The sequence below is a fragment of the Odontesthes bonariensis genome, chromosome 10 (assembly GCF_027942865.1).
Source record: "Odontesthes bonariensis isolate fOdoBon6 chromosome 10, fOdoBon6.hap1, whole genome shotgun sequence".
Lineage (NCBI taxonomy): Eukaryota > Metazoa > Chordata > Actinopteri > Atheriniformes > Atherinopsidae > Odontesthes > Odontesthes bonariensis.
Genome location: NC_134515.1, coordinates 7,328,948 through 7,342,560, shown reverse-complemented (window position 1 = coordinate 7,342,560; position 13,613 = coordinate 7,328,948). Strand labels below are relative to the sequence as shown.

The window sequence follows — 13,613 nt, the reverse complement described above, 5'->3', positions numbered from 1 at the left end:
TTTCAAGATGAAACAAACACAAAATGCCATTAAAGGCACACACACACGGAGCATCCATACGCACATCCAGAGCTGATATCTGCAATGAGTTATGATGACAATGCCATTTGTCAGCCATGCCAAAACCAATGACCACTGAAAATACATCATAAAATGCTTCAAAGTGAAAACGGTTTTCTGTAATGCCTTGAACGCACACTTGTACACACATTGTGCCACAGCAACAACTACTAAATCCCCATTTTAGTCACATTTTATTAGTGTCCTGCCAGTTATCATCAAAACAACACTTCTGTTTCTCTGTGAAAACAACATCCGCCCTTTAACAGTATTTTAGCAACAAAAAGTTTTCAAAGTGCAAGTAACCTACCTTCTTCATGCGCCCGCTGCGAGTGCCTGTGAACACCACAGAGTTTCCTCTGTAGTCATAAGCAGCAACAGAGGTCATGCCATCATCCTTGTCCACGTAAAGCGGGATGCCCTCGATGGCTGTCGTGCCCCCCAGAGGCTGGTTGAAGTCCTGGCCGCAGAAGTTATCGTCTATCTGCAATGGCTGCGACGTGGGGAGACAGAGGAAAAGAAAGTGTTAAACGAAAGAAAAATTCAATTTTTTTATTTATTTTCTTTGTCAAAGTACAATTAAACTGCTTCCAGTCTGACATTCCATGTCACTGCACATTTAGAGATGGTGTGAAATGATTGGATTTAACTAAACATTTCCTCCACTTTTTCAATGAATACTGACTGACAAGGAGGGACAAATATTTGTGTTTTCAAATTGGCAAAACATACAGAAATTTCACCAAAGTTAACGTAGTAGTAAGTCTCATTTAGTTAACCATAGTTATGAGTATTACATCATCTTTCTGCCAATAGATTAACCCAAAATGCAATCAGTTGGAGCTTTAAGGTGTCCAACTGGTGCATTCCCCATCCACTACAGCCTTTGATTATTATATAGTACATCATGATGTTAAACCACACAATTTAGCAACTCAGCATGGTCTTAATGAATGTACAGCTCTTTGCCAATGTTTGAAAAATTGATTTTGTTCTGCTTTGGCAATGTAGTTTCTAACAAGAAACAAGCCAATACAGCGTGTGAATCAGCTGTTGCTGGAATGGAGACACAGGGGAGGGTGAACACACAAACAGGGCACTGGAGGAGCGGAATGAAAAGAATAGTATTATAGGTTAGATTTGCATATCATAATCAAAGTCTCTGGAATATGCTCAAACCCACGCTGATATGATTTATGCATTTACAGCATATCTAAGTGCGAGTGTGTAATAGGAATGCCATTAAAATTGTGCGATAGCCATGCACGCATCAGGAGGTTCCCTGACTCGGACATATGTGACTGAGATAATCAACGGCATCTGTATTACCCTGATAACCTTTCTCATACACACATGCATGACGAGAAACACAACTTTAGTTCCACACAAATATGAAATGAGATCAAACAGATGTGCATTTATTCACACTCACACACAGAAAAAGAAAATGAACCAACACATTTTCGTATTAAACATTTAAAAAGAATCTCAAAAGTTAATTGAAATGGACAAACTGAAAATGTACATTAAATGCATGAGAATGGATCAGTAGAGATGTACACCTGCAAACAAACCAAAAAAAAAATCCACGATTCACGAGCCTCCCACACTAAACAAATTAACATGCCAGCTTTCTCTTGTTCATTACAAGACGTATCGTCTCCATAGAGACCAATCAATCACCACACCCCTTCAAAACGGCAGAGCTGTCAGGGAACGTGTGTTTGTGCGCGAGTGAGTGAGGTTGAAAAAAGGTTGAGAAAATGCCTGTGGCGGATATTGTCTGCCTTCCACCAGACTTTCAAAGGCAGCCAGAAACACAGCAAAGTTTAACTTCAATGAACAAAGACTCAGAGTGACAAAGTGAGTGAGAGAAGGGCCGCTGGAGGGAGGCACACACACACACACACACACACACACACACACACACACTATGAATTTGGCTTTTGTGTGATTTACATAAACATGTTCTCAATTTGGGGACTGTTTTGCAAGTAATTTGAGAGGAGGAAAACGGGACACGGGGGGGGGGGGAGGCAGGGGAGGTGCTGCAGAGAAGACGGAGATAGATATGGAAGGAAATTAAAAGGAGAAAACAAGTCATGAGAGGGACAAAGCCAAAAAGACGGGCATTAAGGGAAGGAAGGAGCAAAAGATTGAAATGAGCATGGCTCAGTGACAGCATGAACTCCAGCAGTGGGTGCGTGCCTTACAGTTCCCCTCGTTTCCTTTGATAAAGACAGCAGAGCCAGATATCCATTCATTCATTTCACTCATTTCCTGTCTCTTACTCTTTTTCCCATCCATCCTACTTTCTCCACACCCTGCTTATCCTCTGCCTATTTCTTCTTTCTCCTCTGCCTTGAATTATTCCTCTCACATCTTTTTCTTTTAAGGTTCACAGGAACTGCCCAGTGGGAAATAATGTCTGTCCCAGGAGGTTACGCTTTTCTGCTTTCACATGCCTGCAGCCCTTTCAGACCACAATTCCTTCCTTTTTTTTTCCCTCTTTAAAAGTATTATCAGGGATGACCCAGGGATTCAAGCATTTACATGATGGTTTAGACAAATAACTACATGCTACTCCAGGGGTCGCTCAACCAAACCGAGATGATGATCTGCATGTCAAAATCATTGCTATTGAATATTAACACATTTCTCTATCAAAAACACAACTATTTTCCTCCTACAAAATTAATTCCGCTCACTGCAACGTGAAAATAAAACCATAGGGTAGTTAAGCCAGGATTTATTACTGCTAGGAAGCGTGTACTTGTAAAGTAATCTGCATTTCCACTGTATGTCAGGCTCACACACAGAAGTGAGATCACCATCTTCCCAGCGCTGTTGTCAGCATGCTGAGGACGCTAATGGTTTGTTATGTTTAGCTTGACTTGCATCATTACCATAGAGTCAACAGCTCAGATTGAGGCACAGTAGAGCGTTCAGTCGACGTGTTTTCACTGCAGACAAATGTGGCCTCACACAGGCCTGACATCTGCTAGCTGTTGTGCGCCTTGTAGACATGTAATTCCTGGAACCCACCTCTTTTATCATTTCCATACAGCTACTCATTGAAGATATGCTGAAGCTCCCCCCATCAACATTAAAGAAACTGACTTCAAGGGATATATATATATATATATATAGATATATAAAAGCAGTAAGAGAGCTCTCAGTTTTCCAAGGCACTAATTATGAAGGAGAATCTAAGCTAAAAGCTGCTCAGAAGAAAACCAAAGAAAACTTTTTGCCATCTAAAACTCAAACTTAAATTTTGAAACAGCATTTCAAGCAAATATTTTTAAAGACAATTTTACACCATGTCACCTTTGCATCAGACCATTGTATACGTTGTCGCCACTTTGTTTTACCGAAGAATTTCCATGCTACCAAGAATCACTGCCTGCACAGAGGCTAAGCATGTGTTCTGCCACAACCATCTGTGACTCCACCCGTCTAACTACAAACGACCAACTACAAGACAGTAAACATGATCAACAAGCCTACAAATGCATATCATCTTTTCAGTATGCCTTCCAGCAAGCTATGTAAAAAGTCTGACAACTCCTGACAGACGCAGCTGACCAGAAGCAGGTTATGTTGGGCAGCCAGCCTGCATGCAATACGTGGAGCAGCACACACCTTCATCTAGTGAGAAAACAGTGAAAAAGTAGACAATTTAGACAAAAAGGAAAGACACCGACTACTCAAAAGTAAAAACAAAAAAAAAAAAAAAAAAAAAAAACAGAATACGCCTTTAAGAATCTAATAATGACGTCCCAACCAAGCTTATCACAAAGAATAGTCAGTAACTGTCCCAAAATATGACCAACAAACTTGAGTTTTTAGCCGTCACCATTAATCCATTCGATACATCCAACACCCTGTCATAAAGAGCTGTAATAAGCTGTAGGCCATTTGTCCTCCATTTGTCATGGTCAAGATACCCCGTCACAGAAATCAGATGCTCGTCATATCGGATCTAGATTTTATGGCTTAAATAAATCATTCTTTAATCTTTAGCAGCATAACTCTGTTAGTGGCGTTTACTGTGCTCGCTTTCAGATTTTACTTGCGTCTTCCATATCAGCAGTACCTTTTTTTGCTAAAACCCCGATTTTAACCTGGATGATTACACAGATTGTGATGTGATTCAGTGCAATAATCCTTGCCCAACATAAGGTGACCCACTGCATTCTTTCATTAGGTCTTTTAAAGGCTCTGTGTAGCTTGTCCCTGTTGGCCAACTGGACCTCTGACCGATGCTATTATTATTATTCTTACTATAGCTCATATTCAGGACATAGCATTATTCAACAAACATACACATACACACCTTTGTTCTAATTCCATGTGGGTCAGACAAGGACAGAGTCCCCTGTGTTGTCCTTACCAGAGACCTGTGCTGTACTCAGACACAGACTGGCCACAAGCAACACACACACACACACACACACAGAAACCCCGGCCAAACTCTTGCTGAGTGAATGATGATAGGGTGATGAGCGAAATAGTTGGACAACTCAAATAGGGGAAAAAACAAAGAAGATGAGAGAGAAAAAGGGCAGAGTAGATAGAAGATAGAGAGGAGAGGCAGAGTTGAGGGCTTGGGGGTCAACAGCGCTCTTGTAGCCACTAATGAGCCTCAAGCGAGACTGAGAGAGAGAGAGAAAGAGTTTGGATTTAGCCCTATGAGAAGAGCAATAAGAGCAGCAGTGACCGTAATGTGGTTTTAAACTATGTAGCATTGGGAAGAACATGTTACCATCTTAACCACAGCGAGCCGTGCAACCATCCACCAGTCAACCACACACACACAATCCTCCATTACAAAACTACAATCTCAGTTCCCTTCTGTTTGTCATTTCTTTATCCTAACTTTGCTCTCATATCAACTTTTTTTGCAGACTTTGCAATTTGTTTAGTGACTAATATTTCACTTTTCTATTCCACGAGCGTTAAATCTATAATGGGTCGATATGTCGGGTCGGGAATGAGATCCTTCCTCAAGTGGAGGAGTTCAAGTATCTCGGGGTCTTGTTCACGAGTGAGGGACGAATGGAGCAGGAGATTGACAGACGGATCGGTGTGGCGTCTGCAGTGATGCGGGCTCTGCACCGGCCCGTCGTGGTGAAGAAGGAGCTGAGCCGGAAGGCGAATCTCTCGATTTACCGGTCAATCTATGTTCCTACCCTCACCTTTGGTCACGAGCTGTGGGTAGTGACCAAAAGAACGAGATCACGAATAAAAGCGGCCGAAATGAGTTTCCTCCGCAGGGTGTCTGGGCTCTCCCTTAGAGATAGGGTGAGAAGCTCGGTCATCCAGGAGGGGCTCGGAGTAGAACCGCTGCTCCTCCGCATCGAGAGGAGTCAGATGAGGTGGCTCGGGCATCTGGTGAGAATGCCTCCTGGACGCCTCCCTGGTGAGGTGTTCCGGGCCCGTCCCACTGGGAGGAGGCCCCGGGGAAGACCCAGGACACGTTGGAGAGACTATGTCTCTCGGCTGGCCTGGGAACGCCTCGGGGTCCCCCCAGAAGAGCTGGAGGAAGTGGCCGGGGACAGGGACGTCTGGGTTTCTCTGCTCAAGCTGCTGCCCCCGCGACCCGATCCCCGGAGAGGCGGCAGATAATGGATGGATGGATGGGTCGATATGTTTCAGTTGTAGTGTTAGCGGAAACTAAACATTAACCGAGCCAACTGTAATTAAATCAGGCACTGATGAACTTCAATAAAGTGATACAGGGAGGCGCAGGAGTGGAGCAGAGCTGAAACAATTAATTCATCGAAAATTAACTCGACTTTTCCAAACATAATTTGAAATCAGGATGAGCACGACGTTCAAATCACAGTGTTATACAATTATTACTAAAAAAAAAAAAAAAAAACTTATGTTGTAGAAATTGACAGTTAATTTAGTTCCTGTTTTAAAATAATTTTCATAATACTAAAATATAACTATAGCTCTAAAGATGAAAAAAATAAATAAATAAATCAACAGAGATTTTTAATCTTCTTTAGTGACTTGCTTGGTATTTTTTTGTTGTTAAATTAACTGGATATTTTCTCAAAATACCTTCATAACAAGTAAATTTTGCCAAACATCCTTACATACTTATTAAAAGTTTCAACTGCAGCTACTCATCAAGTATTTTACTTTAAATTTCCTTTATCTAACAAATCATCCTCCCTAATCAGATAGTTTTTTTTCATCCAAATGTATCAGTCTTTTTAGCACTTTGTCATTTATCATATTGTTATATCATTTTGCCTTATTTACCTGATGTCACTGGAATAAAGAGTCACCACTTAATGAGCTCTCAATTATAAAAAATAAGGCTGTAGAAGCACTGAACCATGTGCCATGAAAATGTATGAACCTTTTAGAATTTAGCTTTTTTTTCTTACACTCTCTTTACACAACGCTTTTAACTCTACAACAACACACTAATGTGTGGGCAATTTTGTTTCAGTGTCTTGCCCAAATATATGGAGGATTTATGGTTTGGCTTGGGACTGAACTACCAAACTTTTGAAATAGAATATAACCAGCTAACTATCTGAGCCAACCTCATGACTATGACCTGAAACTTCCAATTTTAACAAAAGTCCTGAAAGTAGAAGCAAAGAACCCAATTTAACCAACGTAACACAAATATTATACTTGATTAGTTATCCATATTGTATCTTATCCAATCCTATCCTATCCAATAATATACAAACATGAATGACTAAAGCATGTAAACCTCTGGGATTTGCAGTTAAATTGGAGGTAAAATTAGTGCCAGATGATGCTTGAGTATGAGAAGGGATCTCATCTGTTTTGTTTAAAGAACTGGGATATCCACATCTTCACAATACATATTTGTGGAAGGGTATCACGGCACGAACACAGGAGATCTCTAAAGAATTCAGAAAATGAGTTGTTGACGCTCATTTGTCTGGAAAAGGTTAAAGAAAAAAAACATCTTCAACCATGAGTGACTAAAGTCTGTAACAGCCTGGATTCCATCAAATCCAAAGTAAGGAAAACTCTGTAAAAATGAAGGGCATTTCAGACTATTTTTCCTTCTAAAGAAATGGTCCAACAAACCAACAAAGATCACTTCAAGAGCAAGGTGTGTAAAATGCCGGCAGGCCACAAATAAAGCCAAGACAACCGAAGGCCTCTCTCATATCGGGTCATGTTAAAGTTCGTAAGTTAACCAGCAGAGCATTGAAAACAACCGAGTGCAGGGCATCTGCTATTTGCTGAAAAGAACATGGGGAGGACAGAAGACCATCAGAAATGAATGAAACAAATCTTTTAGGTATGAATAAAGTTTTCATATTTGAAGAAAAGAAAAGACTGCATTCCATAAACTTGGTTTGAGCCATCACTGATTGAACAATGAGGTCTTGTTGCACTGGAGCATTTTTCTCTTTTAGAAATCACAAGTTCCATCTGCTTGTCTCTGCTTGTTTTATCTGCTTTTCAGATAATGAAAATCACTTCTATGCTGAAAAAAAGATTCTAATGTGCATCTAATCAACTTCAGATAGGAACAGATGCTTCCGTTCAAATCTTCATTTATCTGCAGAAATACAAGACAACTCTAAAAATAACAAAGAGAAAGAGATGCAAGGAGCGAGTTGTAGATGGTGGTAAACAGAAAGAGAGTTGTCATTAACATGCTCTCCAGTGACACAAATGCCTCAAACATCTCTTATCAACACTGATACAAACACACTGCCCCAATCCCATGGAGAATAAGTCTGTGCATGTGTTTATATGCATGTGTGTGTGTGTGTGTGTGTGTGTGTGTGTGTGTGTGTGTGTGTGTTAAATGTAGTTCAAACCTCTTTCCCATGTGAGAAAGATAATGTTGAAGTGAGAGTTGTACTGAGACATGCTGGCTGATGCAATGAATAACAGGACTTGCAGAGTGGAAAAATTCTCTTGATTATATACGTTTAGCGTGTGTGTCTTTTTTAATAAAGATGAGAGAAGAGATTAAACCGTCAGACATGGGAATAGAAGTCAATAACACACACAACCAGCCACACACTACCCTGGCCAGCATCCAGGTGTTTGTTGTGACTTGGCTTTGGATGCGGACGAGAGCAGTGGTTGGCCTTTAGGTTCCCCCACTGAGCCAATATTTCCTTTCTAATTGGTTGTTAATGAGTATATGCGTGTGAATGTTTGTCTTCAGTGGATATGACAACCAACTGGTAGAGAGACACGGTGTATTTGTGACAATATAGAGGGAGCAGCGGGCATCTTGAACATCTGTTTGACCGACTGGCACACAAATACACACAGAAAAACCTATTTTTATCTTATATATATATATATATCTTTGTTGTCGATGGCATTTTGTGTGAATGTTGGTGAGACAAGGTGTGTAGTGGGGGGGTTAAGACTCTAAAGGATACACACAGAAACGGACAGACAGTAGACTTGGAGCTCATTTCTCTGGCAAATATTAACCGAAGACTGTCGAACACCCCCACATATAATTGCATGCTGTCGTAATCACGCACAAATGACCACCAAAGACTCATCTAATTTAAGGGAAAAACAAAAAATCAAACACAAAAAACTAGACATAATTTGTCAGAAATAGCTTATGTGCCAATAATCCAGTTCAGTACACTACCAGCAATATTGGTTAAGGAAAACAACCATGGTGGAGCACTGGGGCCAATTAAAGAAGCAATGTTTTGATTTTGTTTGCATATATTAATTTAGTAGCAAAATAAGCATTCAAGGGCACAGATATGCCCACGTATGAAGGTAATACACATTCCATCAGTTTGGTGCTGATCAAATACTGCATTTGCCAAATTAAAAGCCGGGTCCCTTACATTGGCCGGACAAGTGGCAATACTTCAGACAAATTCTCCATTTGACACGAACAAATAGGGGCTGGCTCGCCCATACAGGCAAGAGAGGGAGGAAGAGGGGAAAGGAGGAAAAAAAAACATGACAATGTGCATTCCAGAGAGGAACATTTTCAGTTTTCTTTCTAGTTTATCTAATCAGGTAAATGACATACTCTTTAAACTTTAAACAGGTGTTTGCACTGGATCCAGCATTTGTCAAAGTTTGATTATTTGACTGTAAACCACAGGAAATTCAGTATAGATCATTCAAACTGTTAATCATAACTCTCTTCAGATATTTCATGTTTAATCATAAGAGAAATGCATTTAACATACCGTCTTTTTTTCTACACAAACAGCCCACAAGAGTGGTTTTCTCAGAAGCTACATTCCAAATATCGTGTCGTTCCCTATTAAGAAGGCATCCCTCCTGAAAATAATTATGCTGAGTTAAATTCATTTTCAGACAAATGTAAACATTTACATAGAACATATTTCCTAATTTAATTAAACTAAGTGAAAAATGTCTATTCTGCAATTAATCTTTTCTGGAAAAGATTATTTTTTTGCCATGTGAGCCATTCTTCTCTCCACAATGTAAGACAGCATGAAAAACAACTGTTTACCTGAGCCAGGTCGATGGAAACACTGGGTCCACTACATTTGGTATCTTTATCTTTTTTTTTTGGTGAAATATTTTAAACATTTTTGTAAAAGTGGAGGAAAGAGACTTCAACATTTTGGCATCTGTTGTTTTGGCTTGGTTGAAGTGAGGAGGATTAAGGGAGAGCCTGGCAGCAAGGAGATGCGCTCTGGTGGAAGGAAAAGCTTCAGGCGAGAGAGAGAAAGTGAGACACTTCAGTCCCACAGGTCAGAGTTGGAGGAATAGCTGGGATGCCAAGAGTTCAACATCTAGATTGTGGCTAGATTTATTCTGCAGCTTCTTTGCTCCGTTTGTTACTTATCGTTTTCTCATATTCTTGAGTGATTCCTATGCCATTTTCCTGTCTTTTTATAATCTTTCTTTCTCTTTTTTTCCTTCAACCTCACCCTGACTATGACAAAAAACAACATGCATAATTGTGAACTGAATCAAATTGTTGGCAAGTTTCATGTTCTATAAAACATCCTAACAATTTCAAAACCCACAAACCTTAAGATTCAATATGTGTCTGTGTGTGTGAGAGTGATTGTGCTTTCATTTCTTTTACTAAAAGTGAGCAGCACGGACTTTATTGCCAAAAAGATGAATTATGACAACCATTCCTTCCAAATCCATCCATCCATCCATTTTCTATACCTGCTTAATCCAATTTTAGGGTTGCAGGAGGGCTGGAGCCTATCCCAGCTATCACTGGTCGAGAAGTAGGGTATGCAACATAGGAACTAATGTTTGTGTCTAAGTTGGAGCAGAGCTCTCCATCTGTGTTCTTGTTGCAATACGAACTGGGTAAGGGTGACACACCGGAAGTGTACAGGCATGAGTGTGAGCACATGTAGATGAGTTGCTGAAAGTTAATAAATCATACCCGACTGGGTAGGAATAAGTAATTCTCTAGTCTCAGTGTCCAGAAAAGAAGGACAGAAACAGGGTCGCCAGTCCATCACCGGGCCAACGCACCTTCCAAATCTTAATTTCTTTATTTTTTCATTTCCTTTAGAGACCAAAAATACAATGGCAATGGGGGGGGGGGAGCATAGTTTCAGATACTAGAATTTTACCTTCTAACAAAAAGGTCTATTTGAACTCAAACTGTTTTGGCAGTTAAATCTAAATAAGTAGCAAGAGAGATTCAACTAAATGTGGAAAGCAGTAGCCCCACACAGGACAGGCAAAAAAGGTCCGACAGCTGAATTTTATGTGGTGAAGTCATAAATCCACCACTATATTTAATATTTGCAAATACTCATATACTACACTCAAATATAAAAATTCAAACTTTTTACTTACAATGTAAAATCCCCTTGTAACAAATATAAGGTTATATCCTAACTTTCTCTCTAAATTAAAAAAAAAACTGCTGCTTATGAGACACAACCATCGCTTACCAGTTGGAGGGTTTACGGTTCAATCAGGGGCTTTTTCAGTCCACGTCTTAAAGGGATCTGGGCAGGATACTGAACTCCAGATTGACAACGATGTGTTCAATGGTGTGTGAATTGTGTGCAATAGAGAATTGTACTAAATACACACAATATAATCCCTGTGTAAATGAGAGAATATGGCTTACACCATAAAGTGTTTTAAGTGGGTGACAAGACAAGAAAGACGAGCTACTTAAATAGAATCTATTTTACCATCCCTTCCACTTTTGCTCAAAGCAGGGATCCGGGAAGCCTCATCAGCTCAAACATTTGTCACACTCAATATATTTTAAAACACCTTGAAATACTCCTTTGGGATAATTGGTTTAATTGCGGAGTTTAAATGAAGAGTCTGAATCATGAATGTGAGCCCCGCTGCTTTAAGTGCCACACTGGGGAGCTTAAAAAGCAAGGTGGAGCAACTGTCAAGATTGAGCCCCATGTGGGATATTTTTCTGGGTCATAATTTCATCATTTTGAAGGTGTGCAGATAAACAAAAACACACAACGCAGAGCAATCCCTTTGAGACAGAGACCGAGATCTGTGGGAAGAGAGGGCTAGGCTCCAGCATTTGAGTATCAGTTGGCCATATGGGTTAATGTGCCACAGTGGGACTGCAGCTTGCTTCACCCCAGATCGCCTCGGCCATCAGCTGAGCTAATTCCACATGGAAGCTTCAGTCTGCTGTGTCAATTTCTTTCTGGCACAGTTATTTGTTGACAACAGTGTTGCACATTTTAAGCACTGTGCCTTCTCTTCACTGGCTTTGGGATATGTGTGGGAAAAAAAAGGAATATGGAGTCATGACTACAATGTTGATCTATGTTTAGGATATCTTATGTAAAAAAATGATTTTTATTTTTAAGGAAATCTATTGGCTTTCTCAAACTTCAACAATATTTAGCCTCATTTGCAGTGAGTGTAGCTTCTATCTGTTATTTTTTTTTAGTTCCATTTATTGATCTTTTTGCAGGATAATGCAAAAACAGCCACATCAATTTTCATTTAAATTGGCGAATAGATGGAGGTGCGCCTCAAGCACTGCATCAGGATCAATGGGTTGTATTTCATGCATCTAGATTTTGAATATGCCTGAATTTTAAAAGTTAGGTAGTTTGATCAATCCAAGTACAAAGATTTTTCTTTATTTTGGATTTTATGACAATCGGGCCAGTTTTTTTTCTTCTAACTTTGCCAGATTTCTATTTGATTATCCACTGTTAAAAAAAAAAAGTTATCATTCGGATTTCTGCTTTTCTTAAGAATCAAACAAAATTGTCAATTAGATTTGGACAAAAAGCTGCCGAACAGAAGGTGGACTATAACCCCTAGAAGGGATTCACACTTCTGCCTGAATGGCTAAGTCCCGATATGGATATCTATATATTTCTCTAAATTTATAGATAAATATTTGAAATGTACCAAACTACCTGTAATCATGGGAGGTCATAGCGTATATTCTAGGCTTTAATGGAACTGTAACTTTTCCATAATGATCTTGATTGACGCCAATATTGTAATTTGTCTGAAAAATAGTTTATGTGCAACTGTGCTTCAACCAGTACAAAACAATATGTTATATTTAAGGACTATTCAAAGGGCTAAGATACTTTATTGGTCCATCCTCGACATCCACGCCGGCCGACAGATGCTATAACGTTTTTTGTTAGTGGAACACATCTGCTATTCTTGGCCTACATTTACCAAATGTAGGCAAACATCACATCTGGGAATTTGCCAAAATGAACTTCCTATGTAATATGAGCCAGATGAGGCTCTGTCCATCTGAGCCCTGCCTACTGTGATCTGTGTAATCTGATCGAAAACCTTCCCTGACAGCTGTAATGCAATTATTACAGACACGTACAGAAACTCACCTAAATATGAGAGCATAGCGCTGGGGGATATGGAATGCAATTCATATTTGGGTACATCTTGGCTGAATGGGGATGTTGAGTTTTGAATCAGTGCCACATGTATGATGTCACAACCACATTTATTTTAAGACAATCAAATTAGAACCTTTTGTGGGGGGGGGGGTTTTCCTGCTCAACAACGCACAGCCTTTCTTTTTTTTTGTTAAACACCATTGCTAAGATGACAAATATGAAGTTCTAAACAACTGCAGTTCAGCTTGTTGCTGACAAATATGGAAAGGGAAAAGAGGGGGAGGGGCTGTGACATGGATTTGGGTAAACAATCCAAACAAAACACAGAGAATACAAACACACAGCTCCAGCTGTATGCAGCTGTATTATTCTAACAGGCAGACAGGACTTAAATGGGATGCAATGCACAATTAGACAGAGTTATGGATGACCAATGGGTTCTTACAGGCTAAAAAAGGTGATAGTGGCTGGTATTTGATTCATTTAATCCTTTCTTCCATTGCAGGTTAATGATGAGACAAGAGGGGGGTGACAGCATATTGTTAAACATGCACAATGCAAAAGCTAAACTATCTAACTACTGCACATATTGTATTCAGTTACTTATGTTATTTTATGTTAGCTTTATTTTTTTTTTTTTTTTTTTACTTTAGTACTTTCCCCCTTGTACCTTAACTGTTGCACAGCAATTTCCCTCGGGATAAATAAATA

The 13,613-nt window shown here is 39.7% G+C and overlaps 1 protein-coding gene across 2 annotated transcripts in view; it reads right to left on the bottom strand.

Moving 5' to 3' along the window:
- LOC142390569 (plexin-A1-like) overlaps window positions 1-13,613 on the bottom strand; it is a 234,820-nt gene that overhangs the window by 210,122 nt on the left and 11,085 nt on the right. For both annotated transcript variants that reach the window (XM_075476108.1, XM_075476109.1), the window contains exon 2: window positions 371-553. In XM_075476108.1, coding sequence (XP_075332223.1) covers window positions 371-553 — 183 coding nt within the window. The remainder of the gene's footprint in view (window positions 1-370; window positions 554-13,613) is intronic.